This window comes from Anser anser (assembly GCF_964211835.1).
Source record: "Anser anser genome assembly, chromosome: 2".
Taxonomy (NCBI): domain Eukaryota; kingdom Metazoa; phylum Chordata; class Aves; order Anseriformes; family Anatidae; genus Anser; species Anser anser.
The window spans coordinates 80832624-80859648 of record NC_139721.1 but is presented as its reverse complement, the minus strand read 5'-3'; the positions used below and the strand labels follow the sequence as shown (position 1 = coordinate 80859648).

At 40.7% G+C, this 27025-nt stretch overlaps 1 protein-coding gene across 3 annotated transcripts in view; it reads right to left on the bottom strand.

Moving 5' to 3' along the window:
• The window catches only part of PIGN (phosphatidylinositol glycan anchor biosynthesis class N), a 111587-nt gene that overhangs the window by 70415 nt on the left and 14147 nt on the right, over positions 1–27025 (bottom strand). For all 3 annotated transcript variants that reach the window (XM_083823533.1, XM_083823531.1, XM_083823532.1), the window contains exons 2-8: positions 25229–25486; positions 21373–21494; positions 20185–20283; positions 15777–15883; positions 9615–9739; positions 7974–8104; positions 2332–2448 (exon numbers count right to left, since the gene is read on the bottom strand). In XM_083823533.1, coding sequence (XP_083679659.1) covers positions 2332–2448; positions 7974–8104; positions 9615–9739; positions 15777–15883; positions 20185–20283; positions 21373–21494; positions 25229–25455 — 928 coding nt within the window. In that variant the 5' untranslated portion in view covers positions 25456–25486. The remainder of the gene's footprint in view (positions 1–2331; positions 2449–7973; positions 8105–9614; positions 9740–15776; positions 15884–20184; positions 20284–21372; positions 21495–25228; positions 25487–27025) is intronic.

Below are 27025 nucleotides of genomic sequence, written 5' to 3'. Positions count from 1 at the left end.
GCTTCTCTGGACGGGCATCTGAAGGCCACCTGGCAGGGTGTGTGCATGCTGAGGAGCTGGAGAGCAGCTCCATTTTCTCTCTTCCCTGAGGGGCCAAGGCAACAGCCAAACTGGTAACACTACACACTGCCCGCAGGATGGGGCTCTGCCGTCGTGAATCCTTCCACAAGGATTGCACGGGCAGCCTTGAGGGAAGGCAACGCACAGGTGAATGGACTGATGAGGAGAAGGCTGCCCATCCGGAGCGGGCGTCGTGTCCTTCAGAGTACCCAGGGAGCACGCTAATCATCGCGTGTCAAATTAGATGGACCGAGTCCTGACTGCCAGCACCGCCTCTGGGGGCACCTACCCTTGATGGCGATGAGAGGAGAGACAATTCACTGAGCTGCCTAGAGCCCACTTGCATTGAACAGAGCTCAGGTAGGCCAGCGTTGAAAATACTGTGCTGTTTCCAAGAACTTGTAACTCAGAACTTAGGAAGGATTTTGTCAGTAGATGCAAGAACTTGAACGCTGGCACATGCAAACTCAAGTATAAATCTGACACCTGCATACATCAGTAATAAAGCAATCTCTCTTTACCTGCACATGGTTTCAGCTTCTTTTCTATGGAGCAGGAAAGGCAAATTCAGAGAACTTTTCAAGAAAATTATTTTAATCATTTTTTCTTGCATATCGCAGTTTTATGAAAACATACGGGTTTGTAACTTAATGGAGTAGCTGAACTGTACTGACCTGAGAAAGTGTCAAGTTCCATTTCAACAATTTTTTCTTTTCTTTTATGCTGCACAGCCTACTGGAAGCTGTAATACACTGCCAGAATGTAATATGCTACCATAGAGAGCGTATTCACTTTTTAGAAGATAGTTATTACTCAAATAGAGATTACAACTCTCAGTATATTCAAAGACACTCAGAACTCAAAGAGAGATTATTCCTGACAATTAAGAACCTGTAACCAGTGCCTAAGCCAAATAGCACCGTGATTTTCAGATGGAAGGCTGCAGAATAAGGTCAGAATGAAGGGCTTTTTTTTTTTTTTTAAATCAACAAACAGACAAACAAAACACCACTACAAGGAAAACATGAAGCAGGCACAGCAGGGTGCAGACATATTCCCTGCTTTAAGGAAAATAAACATTTCCTAACTGGTAGCAGCCACCCCCTTTTTCTATTTTGTACCTAGACGTCAGCTCAACAGTCATCTTCTTTGAAGTGCTCTCACACCATTTTCATCATTACTTGAAATCAAATGCTGGTGTTTGTACTAAAGCTGCTAAGAATCAAAACTGCAACAGCTGTAAAAATCATCTATTATGGATAAACAAAGACACTAAGTGTCCTTAAAAGTCTAGCACGTAAGCCACCAGACACCAAAATCTGTTGTTTTCATTTTTTTCCATTGTTTATTGTACAACTAATTTTCAATTTTATCTGACATGTTGTAATTTTACAGCAGGGAATAATGAGCACAACATGTACGTTGTCTACGCTGGACAAGTCCTGTTTAATCTGTTACCAAATACCTTCTCAAGAGCAGGGTGGGGTTAAAACCTCATGTCTCAAGTCATTTTTGCCCATTTTCTCTTCTCTAATGCAGCTTGACAAACAATCCAATAAAATATGAAGTCATTTGATCCCAAGAAACACCATGAGAGATTCAAGGCATCTTAAGAAACAGAGCAGGCTACAGAAGTCAAACACATGAAAAAGGAAGAGCTTATGCAGTTAATCACATCTGATTTTCAAATCCCAAGGAAATTTCAATAAACCAGTATTTATAGCTTTGAAATATATATTTTTTTTAATAGCAGTGTTTACTTTCCTTAAATAAGTTACAAAGGGGAAAATTAACAGTAAAATAGTCACAGTTTTTGATTGAGAAAGACTGTTTACATTTCCTCAACAGCTACGAGGATGAATGTGAGATAAGATGCTCTAGGCAAGTTCCCAGGATTCTACTGTGGAGCTAGAAAGAGGTCCTAGGACATGTCAACTAATGTTTCTGTACAAATAACTTTTAACCTCTAGGAGTCTTCTGAAGAAGTAAGTCTCCTCTGGAACCAAATTTTAAGGGTGTTAATAGTCTTCCGTATGCAAAGAGAAAGTCCTCAGTTCCATGACTCAAGAAGAAATTACTCTGATATTATCTATCCAGTTTTGCTATATCCCCCATATGTTTGTCCTGTCACCTTTGCTTTCTACACTTTCTCGCACAAAGCAGGTTACATTTACTGCAATGGAACAGAAGTCAGTGAAGCTTAACAGATATAACTGTTGAACACTGCCCTTTCCACTAAAACCTCACACTTAAGTTTCGCATTTTACATACCTTTCAAAAAATTGTCTTCAAAGAACTGGGATGTGACTTTCTGTGGATAATTCACTCCAGCACCCCAAACGATCAGTGGTGTTAAAGTCTCTGACGGATGACCAGCTCCATGGGAACCTAAAATACACCAAAACAAAAACAACGTAAGCTTTAACATGCATAGTGTAATAAATAAATGTTTACACACACAGTTTTTATTATTGAACGTATGCTAAGATTCTGTTATAGGAACAAAATTCAAGGTTGAATTAAGTTGGGAAACTGGTATCACTTAGGTCAAGCCTATACAAATATAATGTTGTATATGAAAAAAAAAAAAGAAGAAGAAGCTTAATACAGAAACTAAAGCCAAAGCGTTCAAAAGCCTTAAGGCACAGAAAGTCACCTGTTCAAATCCTGTTGCACGTGCCTGTTCCTGAGTGCTCCATGGAAACCAGAGCTGGTTGATTTGAGCAGTTAGTTAGCTATGTGCCTAGAAATCACACAGAATTGATCTCTGTGGTACTCAAATAAGGATTAAACTTCAATTTCAAAAACAGGAGACAAGATACATAGCATCTGCCATCCTTTCCCAGTGATGCAAGTTCATTTTTAAGGCTTTAAAGCCTGGTAGCACAGTTTAAGAATTGATGAAACAGCAGGTCGTTCCCTGAGAAATTTAATTCCCTCCAGACTAACATATCAGCTGCCCAAAGGAGAAAACTAAAACTGCAACATCTCAACACAGCTGCACTGAAGCAGAAGCCACACAAGCTTGAAAGAAACTTTGGTCATTGGATTCAGTGGGTGAGGTGCAACAGCAGTGACACAATCCAGTCTCAAAAGTAATGAGATGGTTATACAAACTATGCTGGTCAGGGCACACGCTACAAGACTATACGCTTTATTTGTATGTGTGTGTAGACACACAACCCCTCTGTATGTATATTTTAATCATTCAAGAGGATAGAGAAAAATGCATTGCTTCAAGGGCAGATTTTTAAAAGAAAAAAAAAACAATTCAATATAAATTTGGAAATAGCACTGAGGTTGCCTGTACAATTGCTATGGCAGAACTGAAAAGCCAGCTCTGCTTTCTTTAAATAACCACACTGGTCTGCAAATAAGATTTCAGACATACAGAAATCCCTGGGAAGGCTTTCTCTGGGCTCAAAAGCAGCAAATATTCCTCCTCACGGAATTTGGGAAAAGAACAGATGGAGGTCACGCTTCCTCCATCCTCCATGCATCAGCTATTTCCTTGTATCACAGGAGGAAAGTACGGTTTTTGGTGAGCTTTCATTTTACCTGAGCCACCAGCTCTATCAGCATTTTAGTGACAGTGTGCGTCCATTAACACTGCAAGACAGATGTAGCTGAGAGAGGCAGCTGTACCCACCCTTCCTATTTTAAGGACCAGGTTTCAGTCGAATCCAAACTTAAACTGAATTATTTCAGCTGGGTCAGTTCCCTGTTCCACCCATCAGCACCCCCAAACAGACACTTTTTTCAAGGGAAAGGGAAGGAGATGGTGCTGCTGGTTTAGGTTTCTGTTCTCCTGTCCAGCATACCACACAGCAGTATGTTTGTCAGGAGGGCAGCAGGAACAAGAGGCCATGAGGGTTGGTGTGGGACTACCTGTGTTAGCAGTCAGGAATCCCCTCTGAGGTCAGCTTAAAGCAAGATCACGGAGTCAGACTGAGAAAGCAAGTGATTTTTATCAGCCTTTGCTAACAATGGCTGGAAATCCTCACAACCCTCTTAATTATTTATTTAAATTTAGTGCCCATCCCGTTCTGCAAATAGTCACTGAAAGACTGTAGCAGTTGTGGATACCACAAGCCTGAATAAAAATCTACTGAAGTAGCCTCAGAAGGCTGGCTATGGGCCTCTGCCTCTTCTTTAGGTTTGCTCTTGTATTCACTCAGGTCAGCTTTAAAGTTACTGTCACTTCTGGCTGAAGATCAAGCTTTCACTTCTGACAGAAAGGAATGACAGAAAACTGTGGCAGACCAGTAGTTCTCAAAGCCTGAAGTCTTACTCCTGTCACCTTTCATTCCCCCTTCAAACGTTCCAGTACATAATGAGAACACCTCAGAATATATACAAATATATTTTATTAACAAGACTACCTACTCTTCCAGACAAACTAACAGCAAAGCTGATCTGTTTTCACCTACTGAAACAAACACATGCACTAACTGGAAAACTAATCCAGGCTAATGCAGATGAAAGACAGGTCTTTGAATACCTTAACATGGCATCCATTTTATATTCACATGCACACCTGCTGAAGAGTACACAGGACACTCGGTAGAAAGCAAGCTGTTGATGAGCCAGCAGCATGCTCTTGCAGCAAGAAATGCCAACAGCACCCTGGGCTGCGTTACCAGGGAATAGATCCAAGCAAGGGATTACTCTCCCCCAGTAAGGCCTTCTGAGATAGTCTCTAGGCATTGCATCCAATTTTGGACTCCCCCAGAAGAGGAAAGACATCACCAACTGGAATGAATCACAGAATGGTTTCTGTTGGAAAGGACCTTAAAGATCACCCAGCTCCAACCCCCTGCCATGGGCAGGGACACCTCCCACCAGACCAGGTTGCCCAAAGCCCCATCCAGCCTGGCCTTGAGCACCTCCAGGGATGGGGCATCCACAGCTTCTCTGGGCAGCCTGTGCCAGGGCCTCACCACCCTCTGAGTGAAGAATTTCTTCTGAAAATCTAATCTAAATCTCCCCTCTTTTAGTTTAAAGCTATTTATTCCCTCTTGTCCTGTCTTTGACAGAGCGAAGAGTTGTTCTCCATCTTTTTTGTACATCCCCTTTACGTATTGAAAAGCTGCAACGAGGTCACCCAGGAGCCTTCTATTCTTTAGGCTGAACAGCCCCAGCTCTTTCAGCCCTTTCTTCGTAGGAGAGGTGCTCCAGCCCTCTGATCATCTTCATGGCCCTCCACTCGCACAAGTTCAGTGAAAGGCCACCAAACTGGCCAGAAGAGCACATGCCTTGTGAGGAGAGGCTGAGATGCTGGGATTTGTTTAACCTGGACAAGAGATTTGTGTGTGCGTGGAGTGGGTTTACGTGGCAAGGTTTTGGTAGCAGGGGGCTATAGGGGTGGCTTCTGTGAGAAGGATCTAGAAGCTGCCCCATATTTGGGAAGGGCCCCACTGCTGACCTGAGCTGAGCCGATAAGTGATGTTGTTTTGTGCCTCTGTGAGAGCAGATTTAAGATGGGGAAAAAAAACTGCTGCGCCACACAGCAGCTGGGAGAGTGAGAGGAGTGGGGAACAGCCTTGCAGGCGCCAAGGTCAGTGAAGAAGGAGGGGGAGAGGTGCTCCAGGCGCTGGAGCAGAAGTCCCCTGGGGCCTGTGGTGAGGACCATGGTGAAGCAGGCTGTCCCCCTGCAGCCCATGGAGTACCACGATGGAGCAGGGTTCCATGCTGCAGCCCGTGGAGGAGACCACGGTGGAGCAGGTGGACCTGCACCGACGGAGGCTGCGGCCTGTGGAAGACCCCTGCCAGAGCAGATTCCGGGCCGGAGCTGTAGCCCGTGGAGAGGAGCCCACGCAGGAGCAGGTGACCTGGCAGGAGCTGCTGCCCGTGGGGGATCCAGGTTGGAGCAGTTTGCTCCTGAGGGATGGACCCCGTGGTACGGACCCATATCTGGAGCAGTTCTTGAAGAGCTGCTGCCTGTGGGCAGCCCACGCCGGATCAGTTCAGCAAGGACTGCATCCCGTGGGAGGGACCCCACAGCACAGGGGACAATAGCGACCGAGAAGGAGCGGCGGCAAAGAAGCGCTATAGACTGACCATAACCCCCGTTCCCCCGCGCCGCGCGGGGGGAGTAGGTGGAAGAGGGTGAATGGGAGCGAAGGTGCTTTTGGTTTCTTTCCTTTGTTTCTCACTTCTCTAGCTTGTTAGTAATAAGCAATAAATCTCACTATCTCCCTATGGTGAGTCTGTTTTGCCCGTCACAATAATTACTGTGCGATCTCCTCGTCCTTATCTCAACCCTTGAGCCCTTTTCATCATATTTTCTCCCTGTTCCTCTTTGAGGAGGGGGAGTGAGAGAGCGGTTGTGGTGGAGCTCAGCCGCCCACCTGAGTAAAACCACCACAGTGTGTGTGTGTGGTGTGTGTTTGTAGCGGGACACACAACAGCAGCCTGCTTGTACCGCAGTGCCAGTGAGTTTGCAAGATGATGGAACCAGGTCTACGCTGTGCTATACGACAGAAGGATGAGAGACAACAGGCATGAGTTGAAACAGAGGATGTTCAGACTGCAGATAATGGAAGTGTATTCCTCCCCTCCATAAAGACAGCCAAGGAATGGAAAAGGCTGCCCAAAGGGGCTGTGCAGGCTCCATCCTTTGAGGTTTTCAAGGCCGTGCTGGATAAAGCCCAAGCAGCCTCATCTGATCCCAAAGCTGAGCCTGCTTTGAGTGGGTGGTTGGACCTCCTGAGGTCCCTCTGATCACATATATCATACAATATCTATCTTTATGTATATATACACACAGACACTTGCGTATACATATATTTAAAAATTATTACTTTAAAAAGAAAATTTCAATTTTATTTTAAGTGGCAGCCAGCTCAACAATAAATAATACTCAAAGCAGACCATTTTGCAAATGAGCAGATGGCAATTAGGCTGATTTTGAATAGATATGAATGCTTTTGTCATCTCTGATAACAGAAAGCTTGAATAGCGTCCGCTAGAAAAGTTCAGGATTTCACACGGTATAAGATGCTGAATTTTGGCATGACCACACCTTGATTCAGAAGTGTCACAGTTAATAGCTATGAGCACACACAGCATAGTAAGACGGACTTATCCCTCCAGTTGGTAGCATGCAAGGACAGCAATGTTCTTAATATTACTGGAGGAAAAAAGAAAGGGGAAAAGATTTGTCTAAAGGAGTTGACCTCAGGAAACTCTCCTCATCTGCCCTAAACCTTGTTATATCAGAATTGCCTCCAGTCCTTCAGCAGCTATGGTTGTGCCCTTCACAAGTGCCCTCTATGAGTACCAGCCTGGCTGGCCACCTGCCTCGCTCTCCTGTCCTCACCGCTGCTCCTCGTACTCTCCAGCACCAGCCTCTTCTAAAAAGATCGCGCAGCAGTCCCATCCTTTCTGGTGTACCTAAAAGCACAAGTGGGAAGACAGACCACCCCAGAAAACTTGGTCACCAGCTCCCAGTCTGATTCACCACCTTTCCCAGGCACTCACAGGACCAAAGTGATGACTTTCTGTCCCACCTGGACTTGAACAAGACCACCTTTGCTATTGGCAACCAAATAAGTCTCCTGTTTGGACTCGTCTTCCTCAAAGAGGTACTGACAGAATTGGTATTCAGGGCTTTTTCTCCCCCTTAGCAGCCACTAAGAGAATTGGAGTTGAGCTTAACCTTTTTTTTTTTTTTTTTTCTGTTCTGTTCAGATATGCAACTCAGCTGTCACAGGACTGATGAGGGCCCCTGTAGTCCCCATTAACCATTTCCTAAATCACATGGGGTTCATACACAAGCAGTACTTATCAGATCAAAGCAGAAGCTCCAAAGCTTCTAATGGGACAGAGCTCTAATCCCACTCCAGATATATATCCCACACCCAACTCCCACCCATAAACTCAGCTGACTGTCAACATTTAAAAATGCTCACCCCAATCTGTCATTCCATGGTCAGAAGTTAAGATAAATGCAGTTTTTCCATCATTTCCATAAAAGCTTTCAAGCATTGAAGCAATTTCTTTTACACCCTCATCAACTTTTCTAATATTCTCCTTGTATTCCCTGGAGAGAAAAAAAAAGTTATTAGATTCAAGGTAGCTTTTGCGTTTGGTATAAAGCAAGTTATCCACAGTAATTATGCCCAACTTTACTCCTCACAGAACCTCAAGCTAACAAAAGGCATTCTAGATGTAAAACTCCCTCTCCTCTAAGTCTAATGTGAGATACTAAATTGTCACATTGCAGTTGGAAAGTCCCTTGAACTACAGTCTCAATGGCTTTCTGTTTGTATTGCAAATCTAACCGGTCCTTGATTGTGGACAGCTTATTACCCACAGTAATGAAGCAAATTTACCAGGGAGTGTAGTGACAGGACAAGGGGGAATGGTTTTAAACCAGAAAAGGGTAGGCTTAGATTAGATACAAGGAAGAAACGCTTCACTCAGAGTGCAGTGAGGCCCTGGCACAGGCTGCCCAGAGAAGCTGTGGATGCCCCATCCCTGGAGGTGTTCAAGGCCAGGCTGGATGGGGCTTTGGGCAGCCTGGTCTGGTGGGAGGTGTCCCTGCCCGTGGCAGGGGGTTGGAACCAGGTGATCCTTAAGGGTCCAACCCAAACCATTCTGTGATTCTAACAATTAAGAATCATAATTAAGGAATTCTGGAAAATTCAAACATAAAATAACTTCTGAAACTTCTAATTTAAAGCTAGTAACTAAGACTTCACAATGCAAGAACTGTTTTGAGACTATTCATAGATCAGCACAGATCCCAGAGTTTGAGTCAGAGTCTAAACCTAAAAAATCATATATTTTTTAGAGACAGTGACCAATATTAACTATTGGCCAACCGATTTTCTATTTGTGCTGTTGCTAAAGTCAAGTTGAAAACACCAAAATAGAAAAGAACATGAGACATACAACAAATATAAACTTTGGAACGACATAGAAAATCAGAACAAGGACTCTGCAAGGATCAAGAGAACAGAAAAAATATAAAATCCTATATACAAAACATTTGTCTAAACAAAAGGAAATCTCTCAAATACCCTACTGCAAGGTGAACTGATGATGAATACTGTTAATAATCTAAACTCTTCATTCAAATGCCCTAGGAAAGGTAAAGGATGGCTGACAAATTTCAGCATCATTATTTCTGATCTTACTTTTTTCTACAGAACCAGCCTTACAAACTTTCAGCCACGCAGAATCCAAAAACTGTTTACATTTTACATGCGAAAGTGCAAGTCCCTACACATCCTCTAGATCATGTATAAATTAAAGGACCTGCTAAAAAATCAGATCTGAGTAGAGAATTGGAACCAAGCATAAGGCATATAGCAAAAACCAACAACAAACAAAAAACAGACAACAAAAAACTTCTATACAGAAGACCTTAAAACAAGAAACCCCTCAAAATTCAGAGCATAAGTAATCATGGTGACATACATGGCCTATTGTAGAAACCCTCAGGACTGCAAGTCTTGTTTGGGGCTTGATAAAGAGCAAGGTCAAGAAAAGAAGGAGTTACTGTATACACTCAACACTAGAAAGATATACTTAACCTCTCCAATTACCTTGAGTTTGGCCGATGAGCATGTCCATTCGTGTCTATGCCTAGCAAATGCAGGAACAGAACCACTTTTTCTTCATTTAGTGCAGAGAACAATGTTTGATTACTTCTTGAAGAATTAAAGAAGCTCTGTATGGAATAAGCCATTAAGATGTTAATCTGAGAGGAATGGATAAAAATGACAGGAAGCCTATTAAAACTAAAATGCAGCTGGTTTTGCATCAAAATACCAGTAGTTATGAAGGAAAAATTGCTTCCCAGTTTACTTACTTTACTTACTACCATCAATATAGTCAGTCCAAGGTTTCAGCTTATCTAGGACAGGCAACAGTTAAGTATTTTTTTTCCTAGTTTCATTAGGGAGACATACCAGATGACTGTATCAACCCTTCTTTGCCTCCTACATGTACACAACTACGCACCATTCGTGAGCTCCACTTACAGCTTCATATTTCTATCGATTTTTAAGCTGGGAGCGAAGTTCTCAATACTGCTGCTTTGGAAGCAGATTCTGCAGGACTGAGATACCAAGCTACAACTCATTTGCAGAAACCATATTAAAACAGAACAAAACAAGACACGCTTTGCAAATACAAGCGCTACAGAACATACATCTGCCTTGCACATGTCCTACTTAAGCATCCCCGAGGCAGATGCCGGGGGGGGGGGGATTTTCCCCTGAGATTGTATGAGTCTTGACATGGCTATTCAGAGTTAGACCAGCCATATTACAGCAATGCAAAATGCAGGCAGACAGCTATTTCAGCATGATCTCCCTAGAAACAGAACTGCCCAAGGAAACAAGGTTGGGTAGGATTTCAGTTCAAAGAGCATCCAGAGGACCTTTCAGTAACAGGAACATAGAGAAAAGTGTCTTTGAATTTCACACAGGTGCCTAGGGAAAATGCTGGTAGACACAACGAACCATTTCTGTCGCCGAAGGGAAAAGCAACCTATCACATACCTGTGATGGCGGTGCAGCTGCTAAAAATTAAAGCTCACACCTTGGGTAAACTAAAGTCATTGTACCAAGAAGTAAACCAAGCCGGCAGCAAGACCACCATGGTAAGCTGTGTCAGGATACCATGGTAGTACTCAATTCCACCCTTTTTCCCCCTGAATATAGCCTAGCCACAGACTGATATTTGCATGCTCCATCTCTTCTCCAAACAAAAAAAGTCTTACCCAAGCCCAGAGATGTTTCAAATGAAGGTACATGAGAAAAAAAAAAAAAGCCATCTGATTGCATTGTTTTGAAAGCAGTATAATTATTTTTATAGGTGTTTCCATTTCCCACGTGTCTGTCCACCTACACATATTTGACCACAAACTGAAGAAGCCTCCCAGAACACACCAATAATTTACAGGATACTGTATAGTTCTGTTTTATTTTTAATTAAATATCAGTACAGAAACAGGAAATTACTGGACTTATATCTTAAAACATAGATGAATATTAGAAGAAAGGTACTTTACATCAAGGCTTAACAAAGCAAAAGAAAACTCTAAGAGGAAAACAAGGCTTTATTTTAGAGAAGTTCCTGTGATGCTCCAAAAATGCCCCGCTCCCCCAGCACCAGCCACCTCTTAACCCTAAGCAGCAGCAGCCAGAACTGCTTGCATAACCTCAGGCTAATTAAGAATATGGCAAAGGGAAGGAGAGTGTAACTTGAGAGACAGCATCTCTTCAAAGAGCAAATGCAAACTTTTATCCCATGGAACATTTTTAAAATCGCATGCTCTGAAAAGCAAATAGAAAATTCACTGCAAGGAATTATCTTAGGCTGCTAAACCTGACGAGCTGATAAACAGGAGACTAAACATTTGGGGAAAAAACAAATAACCTTGCTCAAGTGGTTGCTGTACTGTGTGCCCAACACTATCCTCATAGCCTTCTAAATGCCTCCTGGTTTTAGTACCCATTCACAAAACTTGAAACCTGTGGCCACTAGTTGCCAAGCCACCACTGAACGTTAACTACATATTTGTCTCTATTTTTTTCATTTAGCTTTTATTTGCTCTGTTGAGTGATATTATCTCCTTTGTATATTTAAGCTAAGTGTCCCCAAGAAGTTTTGGGGTGGGAATAAACAATGAGGCTGAGAGAAACTTAGCCCACAACTCTTTACTAGGAAGCTGAAGAGGATATGGAGCCAGACTTCTCAGAAACATTTGACAATAGGGCAAAGGACAAATTGAAACACAGGAAATGCCAGTAAGATAGGGACTTACTACTTGTTTTTATTACTTTCGAAACCATGAGTGCAGCCAGATCTTTGAACAGGTACCTAAAGAGGCTGGAATATTTCTGCCCTCCAAGATGCTCAAAACTTGAGTGGGAAGGCCTGAGCAACCTGCTGTAACTGGAATTCCTTCATGCAGGGAGCTAGACTACATACCACTAGAGCTCTCTTCCAACTTGATTTTCCTTTGATTCTGAGTTATACTAATGACAAGCTTTACAAGGAATAGATAATTCCATTCCCAGAATCCAGCTAACTTTTCTGTTTTTCTGGTAAATAAATATGCTGGCTACAACTGAACAGTTTAGGAAGATTGATAATAAATTTTCCACTAAAAACTTTCACAATAAACTGAAAAGTTGTTTATAATGCTTAAAACATAACATTTAAAAGAGAAGTTGGGTTTTAACATCTGTAAATCTTAGTATCATAAGAAATGTTAGTGTCACACCCCTCCTTGTATTGGAAAAAGCAAAGAAAAGTGTACCTAGAAGGTCTAGCAAATACCTGCTTTACTGATGTCTGAACAAAATATAGACTTCACTGATATCTACCAAGTTGTTGAGGCTACCTTGTTCCCCCCAAAACAGAGCCTTCCTTGGAAGCACAATCCTTTCGTAGAGTTCATAAACTGCTGCTGACTGCATGGATGCACAAGAAGAAAGAGACTAAACAAACTTCCTCCTGCCACAAAGCTTCTTCACACACAAATCCAGGACAACTTAATTAAATTGGCTGATTAAAGTTGTGCACACTGATGTGTGCTCATGCGAGAGTTTAAATGGTTATGCCAATTTTTAGATGCAAACTAAAAAGGCAGGATAAAAATATGTATGTCAGGCTTATATCCATAGAGCATGCTTATGCACAGCAGCGCTATACATTTAAATAAATCATTCAACCATCATACTGCTAATTAAAACAAAGCTATTTGTATTGAAATCCACATCAGCTCACGGCACACGGCTTGCAGAACTTCAAAGGTTAACATGATCCAGTTCTGGACTCCAACCTCCAGCAAACATACAAGGAACAGTCTGAAGGCTTGGGTGGCCTGTTTCTGGCAGAAAGGGGCCAAAGGAAGAAATACTATGGGCAAAATGAAAAGAGAGAGAAGCTTGCTATCTGCATCTACATGTCCATTTAAATCAGAAGACATCAACTTAATATTTTAAAAGTATTTTGACCCTGTGGTCATAATAAATTGTGGTCAGACCACTACTGAGACTCATCTTCAAGAGACTGTATGAATACTTGGAATATTTTAATCATTTTATACTAAATATGATTAGGTTCAATCTTATAAAAGCGTTTTTCCCCAACATTTTTTAAAAAAATCAGAAATGCATTTTGAAATATTTATTTATTACTGTTAACCTAGTCTTATAGCAATTGTTCCCTTTTTTTTTTTTCAGCACAAAGTCAAAGTATGATCCAGGTAAAGGTCATTAACTGAAAATTGTTGGGTCACATCCTGCCACATTCCAGTTGGTCTGCTAGTTATTTTTGAAGGTTTCTGGGAAAGTCCAATAACCCCATACCTAAGTGGCCTAGGTGGGTGGTAGTAGCACCCACAAACTACTACCACACATTAACATGCCACAAAGCTTTAATCGAGCTGCAGATAACCACTCACATCATCTAGTCTATACCTCGCTTCCTCTGTTCTCGGAAAGGGCTAGGATGTCCTTATACCATAAATAGACGTTGTAGGAACTATAAAGAATCTTACGTTTTTTCCTCCACTCATGACTTAAGAAATCTGCTTCCAACGTATACACAAATACTAGTCAGAGTTTACATACCTCCTGACTAATTGAGTTTCTGCTACTTAGCGCTTTTGAAGAGAATAAGCAATTCCACAGAGACAGAGCTAACAGCCATTAACATTACATTATAACATTAGTCGGCCATTCTCCGTTTTATCCCCATCTTTTCGGGAGGCAGAGGAAACCGCAAAAGGCCTCGTGATGTTTGGGACCTGCTAACTACACAGCAAAGAGGGGGTACACCCTTCGTCTTTTACTTCCTAGAGCAGGAGACACAAATTCAGGGACCAGAAATGCAAGACAAAGTCAAATGATATGTTGTTCAGCATTTTCCTGCCTTTAATTTTACCTCAAACACACGTTGCAGAAGTAGTAGACTTCAGATTTCAGCACATTATCATTGTTACCCATATATTCACACCAGCATGGCTGAGACAGATGCTGGAGTTATAGTAGAAGAGTGACCTGTTTCAGGCAGCCTCAAGTTTCATGCTTCTGAAGCAATCGCTGATGTGTAACTGAAGAGATGATTAACGAAATGAGTATTTTACACTAGTCAATCAAGTCCTACCCATTCACAGCATGAAATTCAGAAGGCAAAATAAGCCTTTACAATAACGGTGGGTGCTGGTTCCAAGGAAAAAATCATTAGCAATGACATATGTTAAGCATATCATTATAGTTTGAAATAAGAAATGTCATTGTGTGTTTTAAAACAAGAGAAAGGTAGCACCACCCTCATACCTGTGCAACTCTAAATGACAGCAGGGTGTAACTTTAAGGCAACTGTTCAAGGGTAACTGACAGCCTAATTTGATTTGTATTATTCATACATATTACAACAAACAACCTGGCACAGGTGCAAGTTCAGAGAGGGCGATGGTTAAAAAACAAAACAAAAATCATCTTTCTGCTTGCAAACTCAGAAAATCACTTCCTTTGAACACTGGTGACTTGTAATAAACTTTTCAACCCTACATCATCGTTTTAAGCAGGCCCACCCTTGGCTTCCTACCACTGATGCTGATTTGGTTTATATATCGGTTTATTTCTTTTTATTTAGGTTTGATTTGATTTACACTGCAGCTAATGTTAATGTATCCAGCCCAAAGATCATGTGGAAGAAGTTTATTAAGACTTGAACTGCATTTAACATTGTTATGAGACACAGAAAGTCAAACCCCACCTAATCACTCCATTGACGTACAGACTTATGCACCAACACCCACTAACAGCATTTCTTAATTCAGGACAACTGAAGTAGCACAGCATAACATGAACACATGAATTCACAAATTAAGTACTATGTGCATTGGATATTAATACAAACAATGGTAATATCACAGAAGACTGTCTAGCTGAGCTGAGCATCATGTGAATGAGTAATCCTGCTTCAGGGCCTAAATTGCCTTTTTAACAAAACTAACCATGGCTCCTCTGGCAGTCACAGCATAGCATCAGCCTCAGCAGATAATCAGGAGTCATCTACACGCATCAGAACAAGCAACACTATACTTGGTGTAGGTCGAGTCCTGACAGAAATTAAGCGAATAATACTGCCCATTTTTTTTTCCATTAGGAAGTCCTGTTTCTCCCTACCTCATTCAGGTAGGAAAACACCTCTAAGATATCATCTAAGTCCAGCCTTTAACGTAGTATTGACAAGTCCACCACAAAACCATCCTACTAAGTTCTACCTCTAAATGTTTCCTGAAGACCTCCAGGGATGGTGACTCAACCATTTCCCTGGGCAGCCTGTTCCAATGCTGCAAGACCCTTTCAGTAAAGAAATTTTTCCTAATATCCAGATACTTGTTAGGAAGTTCTTAACTAATCACACAAAATTTTAAACAGTCTGTAGTACTCTAAAAAGATAGGTTTCAGATAAAATGCAAATTTAAGTCTAAGGAAAGCCAAGAGTATTTGTTAAAAGGGTACGTTTATTAGCATTTTAATTAGTATTGAATGACACACTTCCTCTAATCTATTACATGACTCATGATAATCAATTCAAGCCTTTTTTTTTTTAATACTTACTGCCTCAAATGATATCTCTAATATCTCTTTCAAAAATTTCTTATTTTCCAGATCTATAGTAAAATAAATGTTACCTATGTTTTATACACAGGTAGCATAAGAAGATTCTTTGCTCACCTTAACATGGTCAAAAACCCAAGTATCAAGCTTGGATGCATCTTGTGCTCCAAAGTCTTCACTTTCTGCTGTGTAACAAAACATATAGACATGATCTCCAGAAGCACCTTCAAAAACAATATAGATGGAATAAGAGACAACAGAAAGAAAAGTTTTCATCCTTTTCCCTTAGTAAAAAATACATGAATATTAATGCATAGGAACACAAATCCATCAAGAATGACAATCCTGAGAGAATTCAAAGAAGGATCTCTCCTTAAATTATTCCACCATTTATGTTTTTAAGCCTGGATACCATTTTTATCTCATTAGCTTATCAGCATCTTTGAGGAGGTTGAGCAACAATGTTATCCAATGCACTCGTGACAAAAAGCAGATAGAAATTGAACAACTTCCAGTTAAAGCAAGTTAAAAAGCTTAGTTTTGAAACAAGTAACTCCACTAAAACTTCTAACAGGAAACTAGACACCTAGAGCCTTATTTTAGCACACAAGTTGTTGTTTTTTTTCTTTTGTTATTTGTTTAGTAAATTGTACTTAGCTTTCGGTTGTTAAAGTGAATCATACAAGACAACAGGATATCATGTAGGCCTTTTATACAGGAAACCATCATATATTACATACAAGGCAGGCAACAGCATGGGGTACAACATGATATCCACTGATGCAAACACACAGCATCTGAACAAGATGATTTCATTCTGCATTCACTGTCCACAAAGTAAAGCAGAAAAAGAGGGGGGGAAAGATAACGAAGACCTAGAAGAAAGTAAACTTCTGAAGTCCTGGAAAGATCTGAAATTAGGTGCAGTTTAATGAACTATTCAGTCAGTGGCTGAGCTGTTAACAGCTTGGGAATGCTATTTCTACTTCGACTACATAAAATCCCAAAGGGGAGACATTCTTCTATCAGTTGATTGCCAGTCAGCATGTAGCTGATTTTCTGGATGTCAATTGTATAACGCCATTTTGTAAGCTTCCAGGCTTGTGAATGGACTAACATCCCAGTATAAGGGAGCTGTTTAACCAAGATTACATCCAAACCTACGCAAGTGATGCAGGTATTTCAGGCCAGAAAGATGAAAGCTGGCACAGATCTGGTGCAGTTCCCCCTGCTGTCCCTCAGGAGATGTTACTACTACTTATAACCCAGAACACTTGCTGCACTTCTCAGTCTGAAAGAAAAGAACAAAATACTCCAGGGCACTCAAAAGTGAATTAAGGAGTTCAAATTGGTGGATAAAGGAGCTCAAAAGAAGAAATAAGCCCTGGTGATCACTGTAAGAACGACTGATGTTCAAAGAGGTTAGAGTGCTGTACTGTTTTTTCTGTAGCATTACAGAACATCGGACATGACCTGTTTTTGTGAAGTACAACACCAAAAAAGCTACACAAAAAGCATGTAGCTTGCAGACTGAGTAAAGGAATGCTACTAGTTACCTATTCTAATTTTCACCAGAGCAAAAAAAAAACTAACCCTGCATTGTTAAAGAGAAACACAGTGGCTAAATGAGGCCACATAAGGAAAGCTTTTGAGTGCTGGGAAGATATAAAATGATTTTAAGAAACAAGGAAACAACCAGCTATACAATATTATTTAATAATATTTTATATTTCTGTATTTTAAGAGGTGATAGGCAACAGTATGCCTGATACTTCTTTTAAATGTGGGGACAAGGCAAGGAGGAAGCAAAGATGTGACAGAGAAGTAGATGACAGCCAAGGATGAAAACATCCTTAAGAAGCACAGAGCTCTACTGTGATTAGTGGTGCCATTACACTAATGGAAATAACACGGAGATGCCAGAAACCCCCACACCAGATACCAGCTGTTCCTACTGCAGACTTCTGCCTGGCACGTTGTCTCAGCCCTTAATATCAAGATTCAAATAGTAGGGTTAGGAATAGAGTTATCCTCCTACAGTAAGATTACATCCTTTGGAAATCAAACTTCTCATTCTGTTAGCGAGACAGTCCTGTGTCTGACAAGTCTGTCACGGGACACCAGAGCCTACACTAGCAGGAGACTTTGGCTGGCAAATTTTACACGTACAAAGGAGGCAAAGAGCTAATGAAGGCACAAGGACAGTCAGATATGGAGCCAATAGAGTACACAGGCAACAGACAACTGGCACCAAACAGAGCCAGGTGAGGAATGTGAAAAATTCTGCTTTTTTCCAGTTCCTTGGTGTGCTGTAGGAACAAGAGGAGGTGATGGAAAGGTCTGTTTCAATCTGAATGTAAATAGTGAGGAGGCACAAACTCTTCACAATAACCCTGGCACAGGGTTGTCCCCATGGTCTTGAGGATACCCTTCTCAGGGCCCAAGAAACAATGACCCTAGCATTGCAACTGGTTTCCAAGAAAGGGTACTCTTAAAATCATAGCATACCCCAAATTGGAAGGGATCCACAAGGAACATCAAGTCCAACTCTTGGCTCCACACAAGACCACTCAAAAACCAAATAATATGCCTGAGAGCCTTGTCCAAAAATGCTCCTTCAACGCCAGCAGGCTGGGTGCTGTGACCACTGCCCTGGGGAGCCTGTCCCAGTGCCTGACCACCTTCTCAGTGAAGAACCTTTCCCTAACCCCCAGCCTGACCCTCCCCTGTCCCAGCTCCATGCCGTTCCCTCGGGTCCTGTCGCTGTCCCCAGAGAGCAGAGCTCAGCGCCTGCCCCTCCGCTCCCCTCGTGAGGGAGCTGCAGGCCGCCATGAGGCCTCCCCTCCGCCTGCTCTGCTCGGGGCTGAACAAACCAAGGGACCTCAGCCGTTCCTCACACGTCTTGCTCTCTAGACCCTTCACCATCTTCACAGACCTCCTTCACACTCTAATAGTTTTATGTCCTGATATATTGTGGTGCTCAAAAACGTACACAGAACTTGAGGTGAGGCCTCACCAGCACAAAGTGGACCAACCACTTCCCTCCTTCAGACATCATGCATATGAAGTATTTTGATATCGACATCCAACAGCATTTTATTTACCTTCTCTATAGAATCCACACTGATCTGACTGAAATATTTATTTTATGACAGAAAAAAGACCTGAAGATAAATAATGCCAGCAAACAGGATTTTTCACTCCTTGACAAAACCCAGCGGGTACCATATATTCTTCATTTGTCATCCAACGAGAGTGGTGAAACAGTTAAAAGAATTCTGAATATTTTGGCATGATAAAAAAAATACAATACTCATGTGACCTTACTAATTTTCAATATGGAAAGGAGGAGAGAGTTTAAGCTATGCTCCACTCATCTTCTTTTCAGCTTTTTGTGAAAGCGAAGCTAAAGTTAACAGCTACTTGATTCCATTCCTTTCTTTGTTATAGAAGCCAAACTTTCCCACTTCACCTCTTCTTTGGAAACTCGTAACAAAGAAATGGTCAATGTCTTTATTCTATACATGATCAAAAATAGATTGTTTATAGATAAAGCTTATATTGGAGAGAAGGAAGAAGGGAAAAAACACTTTTTCCAATAAAAAGTTAAATCAGCTTTATATCACAAGAAACTGCTTCCCAGATAACATCTACTTCTCAAACAGTGCTTCACTAAACCTTTCTCAAGCAGTGCAGCCACATGCCTTCAAGGACAGTTCATTTTTGGAGGATTCTAAAAACAAAACAAAACAAAACAAAAACTATACAGCTACATTGGTGTCACTCAGAAGAAGCCATATTGAGACACGAGACAACTGTATGGAATTACCCTTGCACACCGCTGCAGAAAACATCAAAGCTGCTTCCAGTCCCCTGCTTATCTTCTTACTCAAAGAAAACTAACAAAAGGACAGGGCTTTGTAAAATTCTTGAATTCCCCAAATATTTTCCCAAGGATACATCCCTAGAAATGTAAATAATCTGTGCAAGGGCAGTATACTACCTTTCCTCTCTCCCCAGCCACCATCAAAATATTTCTAAATACAAGCTGTTATCTGAGGTCATGGGAAAGTGTAAACTACTAGAATATATTTTTACAGCTTTTCATAAACTTAAATTTATATGGACCAACCTAGGAACAGGAAAAAAAAAAAAGAGGTGTGTGTGACAGAGGAGATACTGGGGGGAATGAGGAGAGACTGGAGTTCAGAAAAAGAAGTAAGAACTTTAAACCAAATTAAAAGCATGAAGTCCTTTTAGTTATGGGTGTTTCTCCTTTACTATGGTGACAGAATTTAGTAAAGCCAATTTAAATGGATGATAAATAGGGATAATAAAATAGGGATATCTTCTTAAAGCTTACCGTTTCTCCACCCAGTCTTGAATTCACGAACTAGAAATCACATGTACAAAAAATAAACTGGAAACATGTCATTCACCTTCTTCTCTAACTTGAAAATTGCAAGTCTTTCTATTTTATTACCAGATAACTATGTGTTAAAGATTCACAAAATTTAAACCTTACCTTTTGCAAACATTGGCAAAATATCTGGGCTTCCCCAGCTCCAGGTATATTTACTTTCATTGAAAACAGAGTCAAATTCCACTGGATTCTCCTTCCATCCTGTTAAACATACATAGATTTCAATTGGATTGCTAAAAGACTTCTTTGACTTATAAGACTAATAGTCCACGCAAAATTTCTTTTTTTGGGGGGTGGGGGATGGGGGAGGTCCCTTCTACTATTTCATAATGAACCACGCTCTGTAGGTCTCAGTTTTACTTCTTTTTACCTCTATTTGCAATTAGTCCCCCATTCATCAAGAAATGAGCTGAAAACCTAAGCAAATCTCATTATGCAAGGATTCAGACAAACAACACACAGCTGGCTTACCTTCTACAAAGCTAAAATTTTCCTGAATTCTAAATCCCCTGTTATCTGATTGCAGCTTTCAACATATTGTGCATTAAGTTACACACACGTATTATATTACCAGTAATCATGTTCCACCCTTTCACAAGAAAACCTTAAAGACTTTCTGTGACAAGGCAGCTGACAAATATAAAGAGATGCTCTTAACAGCAATTCAAGCCAATCCTGCATTCATAACAGATGTCAGAAGGAAGAACCTTCTGACTAGAAGCCTGGACAAGATCAGGTAATTCCTCTTACCCTCCCCTTTCCAAAAACAACATACAACATTGCAAGTGTTCCTGGGGGAAGGCATAGAAGCATACAAGACAGCAAGTTAGAAATGTGAAGGTTTGTTCCATATTATTAACCACCAAGCATTCACCGACAGCAGCTATCTCCAGCTAAACCATAGCTGAAGTTTCCACTCCATTTTGCTACTGATCCTTCAACTCCACCTGACAACGGTTCAGCTAAAACACTGCAGTTTACTTTTGTTTGCAACATTTAACCACCTTCCATTATATCCCAAATTATAATTAAAAAAAATATGTTACATGAAAAGGTAAATCCAGAAAGCTTTTCTGCTTTTAGACTTAGGGTGCTAAATTTTACTATGTTATAAAATATTAACTTGTGTAATGCATTTTCATAGCTATCAATATTAACACTGGGAAAACTATCCAAAATGAGATTTTTCCATATAATCTTGTTATACAAACCACTATGCAAGTATATATCAATCACTAAAATTCCTTATTCTGGAGGACAGTGTTTAAAACTTTAAAAAGACTGGCATACCTTTAGCAACTGCACTGACGTCTTCATAAAACCCAGCTATTAGTGCAACATGCCCTGGTCTAGATTCTGTTGGGACCCGGGTATGAGAGATGCCCCAGCTGCCACTGTTCTCCAGAATGCCCCTGGAAACAGGATACAAGGCTGTTAATGCTTGTGACTTCTTGCAAGTAAAATGTTTTGCAGATAAAAAGAGTGACAGGTAGGATGCTACACAGGGAATACAGAAAGCCCAGAGTAAAAATAAGATTTTTTGCTTTAGCCTGCTGTGCAGCAACTCAAACCAAACATTAACTGAAAGTAGTTCTGTATTATAATATTACATAATATTATAATATTAAATTATAATATATATTATAATATATATTACAATATATTATAATATATAATTATAATATATAGATAACATTGCTATTGTTGACCACCAACACTTCAAAGAGACTAGTTTAGCTGATGTTTTACAGCACTTACATGTAACGTAGAGTTTTTTTTCCTGCTGCTTTCTAATATGGCTTAACTCCCCCATCCCTGCCCAACAAATTGTTGCTGTCTGGCATTGCTTTTCTTTGTTCTTTCCATTTAGCTTGAAAGTTCAATCTTCCTTTGCTCATTAAATATGCTCAAGTATAATTAGTTCTTGGGACCATGTCTGTCTTCTTTATCTACGCTTAATCTTGGAAGCCAGCAACGAGAGGATATAAACCAAATGTGAACGTAATGTGCAAATCATTCAAACAACACGGAGAAAATCCAGGCAAACCTCATATCTTTTGCAGTTACGTTGAAGTGAAGGAGAGTAGGTTCTCACCAAATATAAAGAAATAAAGAAATTGTCTAGGGATTATACACATACAATAGCTGTAAGATTAAAAGCAAAGAAAATAGAGGACAAAGCTCAAGCATAAGAAACAGGCTCAAACTGTTCTTGTCTGCTAAAGATATGAACAGCTGGAACCTGTCAGAGAGCAAGCAAGCGAGCATTATCATCAAGTGTTTTCTTGTCTCCATCTTCTGGAAGCAGAGAAACATTCACTGCCCACTGTCAGGGTGGTGGGTGGAAGGAGAAGAGATTAAAACACAACATGACGTACCTTATACTATTGCTCAGGAAAAAAGGAGCAGATTCTTTTGAACAACAAATCCAAATCAATTTTAAGAATCAAATCTACCAGAAGTTACTTTTGTTGTTCAAGGTGTAAGTTACAAAACTCTCTGAGTTTGAATGTGATCGAATGTAGATCCCAAGTTCATGTTTTGTAACTTGGTTTTTAACAGATAGACCAATCTGGTTTTATACAGTTGTTAATTACAAGTTCTGTACACTAAACACATTTCTCTCATGAATGACATAAGAATCAAGCCAGAACATAGAATATTTAAGGCTTGACTGTGCTCATGGAATTCATAGCTTATATTCATCTTGGATCTCACATTCTCAGGCCTACTTGAAAGTTCACGGGACTACTTTGAATAGCCCAAATATTACAGAGAAAAATGAAAAAGGCAATACAATTTTCTGACATTATTTCTAGCTATCACCTCAGCCAACTTTTAAGACAACTCATATTGAAAACAAGTACTATTCTGAAAAAAAAGGATTTAAGTATCAGCGAAAGAGGTTTCTAATTTATTCTTACCGGAGACTGATCAAGATATATTGCACTAGCATTAGTGGAAGACTTAAGACAGATAAAACAATTTTGGCTCTCCTCTCACTTCACTGTAACAACAGGTAGGAAATTGTTTTAATTAGACTTTGATTTGTACCCCTTGGATTACTTCCCAACTCCATTTTGCCAAAGTTAGAAAGTAATCCTTTACATTTGTTTCTGATGGGTTGCATTAATATGTCTGAAGTGAACAATAACATAAGGAATATAGCCAGAATATCATTTACCTTTTCAAAATTCACTTAGCCATTTTGAATTATTTCAAAGCCTTTTACTCAGAATAACTGTTTTAAAAATTCATTTCCCTGACAGGACAAACATTAGCTACCCATAATAGTGATCAATATGATATAGTAATACATACAAAACGTGACTGACAAGGAATAAAACATCCTCCTTGCAGTCCTCATCAGCACTACACCACAGCAGTTCAGACCACACCACCTGCCGTCCCTTGTAGCTACCAGAACACTGCTGGTTTGGTTGGAACACAACAGATTTTTCAAGAATATTTGTAGAATAAAAGCCTGAGTACTCGATATACATCAGCCAGCAATCTGTTCCAACCATAATGGATATTTATTAACTTTACATGCCTACTAAAACACCTTGCTTTCATTTATGGCACATTGCTACATGAATAACTCTTGCTCATTTAAAGATAATCTTTCCTCCTTAACGAAACAGTAGCTCCCAAAGTGCTCCACCTGCACGAGACAAGTAATCTGCCTATTATGCTGCACACTAAAGCAGGTAAGGGACTGCATACTTGACACTTAAGAACGAACGTGCAGAACAGTGGACTTGATATGCCCTGGTCTGCCTTGCCTTCCACCTTTCAGAAGGCACAGCACGCTGCATGCTTTCATCTCACATATACGTGCTCACACATGCATTTATTATTTATAGGCAGAATGAAAGAACTAGAGATAGACAGATGGCACCTCAAATCTCACTGGCATTTTACTCCGGTGACCTACCAGTATCTTTTCTTCTAAGGCAGCTCTTTCCTCCACTTACCCAGGTCCTCTCAGCATAGGTGACAAGGTTTTACTTACACAAATTTTGGAATAGGACAAAGTAAAGCAAAGACAGAAAAGCACAAATTTCCCAATACTGGACAAGCTAATATATGGTTTGCCTTATTACTAGAAAGGTGTAATAATGCTGAATTTCTGAAACTGAAGAACTTAAGACACTTAATGGCTGGAAAAGAGGTTATTTTGGCCCCAACACACCATTGCTCCTAGAGATGGGGCACTATGGTATTCACAACCTTATGATGCTACAAAAGACCAACAAATCTAGTCCTAAGAAGAAGAATCTGCTCTGGAAGAGGCATGAAGTCCACCACTAAAAGAAGGTATGGAAAACACACTGGTGTAGCATAAAGCACACCTTACAAGAACCCTAACTCAGCCAGAGAAACGGTTACAAGTACTCCCACACAGGATGGCAAGCACTAAAGCACAGGCTTCCCAGATTTCTATAGCAGACTGGAAATGCCATAGCAGCTTCAGATGATTGATTACGTGGATTTGCTCTGATATGCCAGCCAGACCTCAGCTATTACACAAAAGCAGTCTTATTTAGCACTGTCTCCTTTTTTTCAAGTTTAGGCAATTATTTGTCTTATGATCAAGTAACTATCTTGACATAAGGAAACAAGGAAGGCTGGAGAATGTTAACTTTAATCACTCTAAGACAAGACTTTTAGCATTCCTTTCTGGCAGCATTATTTTTCCACGATCTTAAACCAAATCATGCCATTATGCAATGAGAGATGCTAGAGATAGCACAAGAGAGACAGCGGGGTCACGCACGCAGGAAAGGTGGAACAAACAGGAAGAGGCAGCTTGCTGTTAGATCCGTTCAGCCCATCTTTTTTAATCACTCCTTAAGAAGCCTCATCAGCAGCTTAGAATTGGAAGACAGGTGCGTTAATGAACTACTCCTGCTAAACTGAACATCCAGGAAGCAGCTTAAATAAATGACTTAGGTTTCAAAATTGATGCCATGCAGAGCGTAACTGCAAAAATTTGTCACTTCAAAGGCAGAGGGAAGGCAGTACCAAGCCACCACAGTTGCCTTTGTTTCTCTTGTTCCTATGAGAACACTTTTCATCATTACATAGAACTGTCACCAGAAGCTAAACCTTCTGGATCAGAAGCGTTTTTGGATGGACTTACCGTAGGTAAGGTGCATGGGAAGTGTTGTTGCTATCCAATTCATACAGCGAATCTGCCCGCAGACCATCGGCAACAAAGAGTACGAGACGTTTTGCTGGAGGTGGCAGTGGAGTCTGCTGAGGGGTCATACCATGAACCAGAGGAGAGCTGAAGTAGATGTCAAAAATGGAGACCAAGAACACAAAATGGACAAGGAGACCAGCAAGTATGAAGACTGGTATACCCATGGTAACGGGGCTGCCAAGGCAAAGTCCAACACTGAGAGGGAGTAAGAAAAACATAGTTAGTCATATGAGACTTATTAGGATTAGTATTTATTTCATTTGTTACAGAATGGGAGTACCGTAACTAGAGCGGTTACCCAGATCCAAAAGCAAACTTTATTTACAAGAAGCTTTTTCCCAGATGCACTGCTTTTGGTCAGAAGTCATCGCATTGCTGATTCAGCCTGTCAGATAGCTATGTCACACCAGCTCCACTCTGGCGTTTACTGGGATACGGGCTGGCTTCAGAAGACCATTAAATCAAGCCAGCATCTCTGACAGTCAGCCGGTTTCTGTTACCTGCAGCAGTGACGGGACAACACGACGTCTCCGTGAACATACTACCCTCTACTGGCCGACTGCACGACAGCTTTGAGGCAGACAGGGAGCAAAGTCAGCTAGGGAAAGCCATCCTACAGCGCGCATCCACCCAAAGGTGCTTTCTGTAAATTTACCATCAATTCCGGGCTCATTATACTCCATTTAGAAACTTATTTTAAACGAACAAAGATGCTCTGTGTGAGTGCAGATCGCTATTACTCTTTTAAGAAAGGTGACAAAATAGCAACAGGTGAAGAATTATGGTTCAGCTGGACGATAATCTCTGCTTTCAGCGTGTTTTTTCTGCCTTCATTCTTTGAAGTCAGGTTAGGGATACAAAGATGCTTAAAAATAGATACACTGGAAATGCATGCATCCACCACATGCACTGAGGGTTTCATACGATGCCTACTGAAGGCAACGCAAACACATACAGAGTTAGGTAAAATGGGAAACTTAGCCTGAATGAGTCTATTAGCACTGTCCAAACCACTAACTTCATTATTTACATAGGATAATTATCAACTTTACCCAAACAGCACCTCCACACCTCCATTCACTAATTTAGAAACAGATCTTCCTAACAGCCTGGAAGGTGCCGACATTCAATTGTCTGTATCAATACACACCTCTCTCCAAAAGCAGCTCTTCATTCCGGATCTAGTTAGTGCTCCCGAACGAGAAAGCACACATTTCTTACCTTGCTACTTACAGAACTCCAATAGTTTGAAACAGGAACACAGACAGGCACAGACAGCCACCACATGGTAAGACGATTATTTTTATCAAGGAAGGAAAGAAAGGCTTCACTACAGCATAATTGACTCTGACAAAAACCCTGAAAGATTTTCTTAAAATAAAAGTTTTAAAGGGTCAGGAAAACCACGGGGAGGGAAAAAAGATTTGAAGTTTTGAAAGTTTTGATTTCAAGATTTGAAATTTTTTTTTATATCTATGTCATAATACTCGTCAAAGTAAAATTCAGGCCTATGTGCAGCTTAACTCTAAGTTACATTTCCACTAATTTTCCCTACTGAAATACAGCTGCAACAGCCTTCTTCCTAATCAAAATAATTAATATAGTAACGATTTCCAACTTCAGAGACTGAGAGAAAAAAGTAACAAGATTGAGATTACGGCATTTCAAAGAGACACCATCTAGTAGCCCTACTCAATGCAGAGTTAGGTTTTATCACTGAAGCAGGAACTCGCA